The sequence below is a fragment of the Guillardia theta genome (assembly GCF_000315625.1).
Source record: "Guillardia theta CCMP2712 unplaced genomic scaffold GUITHscaffold_153, whole genome shotgun sequence".
NCBI lineage: Eukaryota > Cryptophyceae > Pyrenomonadales > Geminigeraceae > Guillardia > Guillardia theta.
The window spans coordinates 124,676-128,041 of NW_005434521.1; the positions used below are offsets into that span (position 1 = coordinate 124,676).

Consider the following 3,366-nt stretch of genomic DNA (forward strand, 5'->3'; position numbering starts at 1 on the left):
GGGGGAAGGGAGGGCGGGAGAGAGGAGGAGAGGAGGAGAAATCGGGACCATGGAAAGTAGATGTTAGATAGCGTGTTTCAGACGGGAGGAAACTTCGATCTGAGTATTGTACCGCAGGTTCAGGAGGTTGTTAGAAGGAGCGATACCTGAGTAGAAGTCAGACCACCTTCTCTGCCCCATGGCGCCGTCGTCAGCATCCAGAGCGAGGCCGGTGGAGAGGGGAGGGGAGGAGAGGGGAGGGCTACTGCGCCTGCTCCTGATCTCTTCGCTGCGAGCTCTGTTTCTCGGCGCATGTCTGGGGATACCTGCTGGTTTCATCAAGTCGCTCCTCCAGTTTGCGTTACAACGAGAATGGACAGCATTACTGCAGGTGCTCCTTGACCCTCCCTGGCTCCTCTGCTCCCGACTTTCCTTACCTCCTCTCTTCTCCTCCCGCCTTCGTCTTTCTCTACTCCCGAGCTCCACTGGTTGCTCCCTCCCCTCTTGATCATATGCCCTCTACTTTCCTGGACTCTTGCTCCTGCGTCTGCTCCTGATGATATCCCTCCTGCTGTACTCGCGGCGCTGGTACTCGCGCTCCATGACGGTCGGTGAGCATAGGCCTCTCTTTTCGGGTTGATCTGCCTCCTCCTCTTCCTCCTCTTCATCCGCGCGATGGTCAAGAGGAGCGGACAGAGGAAGAGCAAGACTGTAGCCGTCGTCGTCCTGGGGGACATTGCCAGGAGCCCTAGGATGATGAATCACGCGATGTGCCTTGCAGGCTCGGGGTATGACGTCTTCCTGGTCGGCTACGTGGAGGTGAGGGGCTCCCCTGGGGTCTGTTGACCCTACACCTTGCACCTCCCTCCTCCCTCCTCCCTCCCTCCTGCCTCTTCCTCCCTCCCTCCTCCCTCCTCCCTCCTCCCTCCTCCCTCCTCCCTCCTCTCTTATCATTCTTCGTTATGCCGCACTCGCAGTCGCAGCTTCCCCTGCACCTGCAGCAGCACGAGAGAATTTCTGTCACAGCCATCCCGACGCCATGGAAACTTCCAAGGAGACCCAAGATTCTCTACATTCTCCTTGCTCCTCTTGCCGCTATCTCTAGGTCCCATCCTCCTTCCTCGTCCACTCTTCTCTTGCCGCTGCATCCCACCCTCCCTCCTCCGTGCTCTCCCCCCCCCCTCCCCCCCCCCCTCCCACTCACTCTCCATGGAGGAAGTGGAAGGGGAGGTCCTGTAGCGATGATCGGCCTGACTTGTCGAGCAGAGCGTTTGCGCTCCTGGCATGCATGATGCGAGGAGGATCAAAAAGTGTCGTCCTACTGCAGAACCCTCCCAGCATCCCCACGCTCCTGGTGCCTCCCATTGCTCGCCTGCTGCCCTCACATTCCCCTTACTCCCCTGCTCAGGTGGCGCGTTTCTTTTCTTGGTTCTGCTGTGACGCAGCTCTGGTGCGTTCCCGCTTCACCCCACACCCATCGCGTCTTCGTCCTCGTCCTCGTCCTCGTCCTCGTCCTCGTCCTTCTCCTCCTCCTTCTCCTTCTCCTTTCCTCCTCCACCTCCTCCTTGTCCTCCTCCTCCTCCTCCCTCCTCCCTCCTCCTCCTCCTTGTCCTCGTCCTCGTCCTTGTCCTCCTCCTTGTCCTTGTCCTTGTCCTCCTCCTCCTCCTCCTTGTCCTCGTCTCCCTTTCCTCTCTTATCTTCCTTCTGATATCCTCCCGCCCTCCTTGTGCTCCTTGTCCTCCCTCCTTGCTCTTCCCGTCCTCTTCCTCCTCACATGGCGGGCAGGTGGTTGACTGGCACAACTATGGCTACACCATCATGGAGACGACTGGGGCCCCGAAGATCGCTATCTTACTTGCAAAGATCTACGAGATGGCGCTGGGATGCCTCGCAGACGGGTAGAGAGAGGAGGAGGATGGAAGGAGCAAGGAAGAAGGAAGAAGCAATTTGAAGCGAAAATACGTGGAGAAGGGAGGGTAGAGAAATAGGAATAGGAGATGAGCAAGGGAGGAGGGAGGAGGGAGGGAGGCAACGGGGAGGGAGGAGGGAGGGAGGCAACGGGGAGGGAGGAGGGAGGGAGGCAACGGGGAGGGAGGAGGGAGGGAGGCAACGAGAAGGGAGGAGGGAGGGAGGCAACGGGGAGGGAGGAGGGAGGGAGGCAACGGGGAGGGAGGCTGTTGAGGCCCTTGCAGGCACTTCTGTGTGTCCGAGGCCATGAAGAAAGATCTCGCCAGCCGCTGGAGGATCCCCGAGGCTGTCGTCCTCTATGATCGGCCTCCTTCCCGTACGTGCCGGTCCTCTCCTCCGCCCTCCGCTGATGGCTGCATGCCCCCCAGACTTCAGGAGGCAGACGGAGGCTGAGAAGTTCGAGCTGTTCAAGAGGTTGGAGCAGGAGGGAGTTGTGAAGCTCGGCGACTTCTACAACCCAGTCGACGAAGGTAATTGCCTCCCTTCTACTCATGCTCGTGCTCCTGTCCCTCCTACTATCTGTATTCTCCTTTACCTTTCCTATCTATCCCGTCTGCTCCTCCTTTCCTTCTCTTTCCATCCTCCATCTTCTTCTCTCTGCTTCATCCCTTTGCCCCCCCTGCTCACGTTTGACCAGCCCCGAAGCCAACACCTCGACCAAATCGTCCTGCGCTTGTGGTAGGAAATCTGTGACCCTGATAAAGTGAAGGAGGGGGAAAGGCAGGAGTTGGGGCTAGAGAGCCAAGAGCCAGGCAAGCAGGATGTAGATGAGTGAGGCGTTGCTGCAAAGTGGATCGAGGGTGAGGGAGAGGGAGTGAGCAGGAGTGAGGGCAGGAGGGGGAGAAGGGCAGGGAGGACTAGCAGCAGCAGCAGCAGAAGCAGAAGCAGAAGCAGAAGAAGAAGAAGAAGACGAAGAAGAAGAAGGAGGGGGAGGAGAAGGCGCAACAGTAGAAGCAGCAGAAGCAGCAGCAGTAGCAAGTGGAGATGGTGCAGGAGCAGGAGGCAGGCTTTAGCTCATCTCGCTGCAGGTCTCTTCTACCAGCTGGACCCCGGACGAGGACTTCGGGCTGTTCATGACAGCCCTGAAGGAGTTGGACATGATGCTACGTAACTTTCGTTCCTCCTCCTCCTCAACTACAAGCTTCAGCTCTGTCCCTCCTGCTCCTCCTGCTCTCTCCTGCTCCTGCTCCTACGCATGCTACTGCTACTGCTCGTGCTCCTGCTCGTCCTCTTCCACCTTTTCCTTCGCTGCTACCACCTTCGCCAACTCCTCGTCGTCATCGACTACCACCTCGACCACCACCACTACTAAAACCACCACCTCCTCCTCGCCCCCTCGCCCCCTCCCCTAAACCCTAACCCCTTACCCCCCCCCCCTCCCCCCCTCCCCCTCCCCTCCCCCTCCCTCCCTCCCTCCCT

The 3,366-nt window shown here is 59.0% G+C and overlaps 1 protein-coding gene across 1 annotated transcript in view; it reads left to right on the forward strand.

Moving 5' to 3' along the window:
- Window positions 1–654: 654 nt before the first annotated feature.
- GUITHDRAFT_166291 (hypothetical protein) overlaps window positions 655–3,366 on the forward strand; it is a gene marked incomplete at its 5' end in the record, with an annotated part of 4,300 nt that continues 1,588 nt past the window's right edge. The window contains 8 exons of the mRNA XM_005821101.1: window positions 655–798; window positions 957–1,084; window positions 1,246–1,387; window positions 1,765–1,877; window positions 2,172–2,263; window positions 2,316–2,417; window positions 2,585–2,625; window positions 2,976–3,054. Of these exons, the coding sequence (XP_005821158.1) occupies window positions 655–798; window positions 957–1,084; window positions 1,246–1,387; window positions 1,765–1,877; window positions 2,172–2,263; window positions 2,316–2,417; window positions 2,585–2,625; window positions 2,976–3,054 (841 nt within the window). The remainder of the gene's footprint in view (window positions 799–956; window positions 1,085–1,245; window positions 1,388–1,764; window positions 1,878–2,171; window positions 2,264–2,315; window positions 2,418–2,584; window positions 2,626–2,975; window positions 3,055–3,366) is intronic.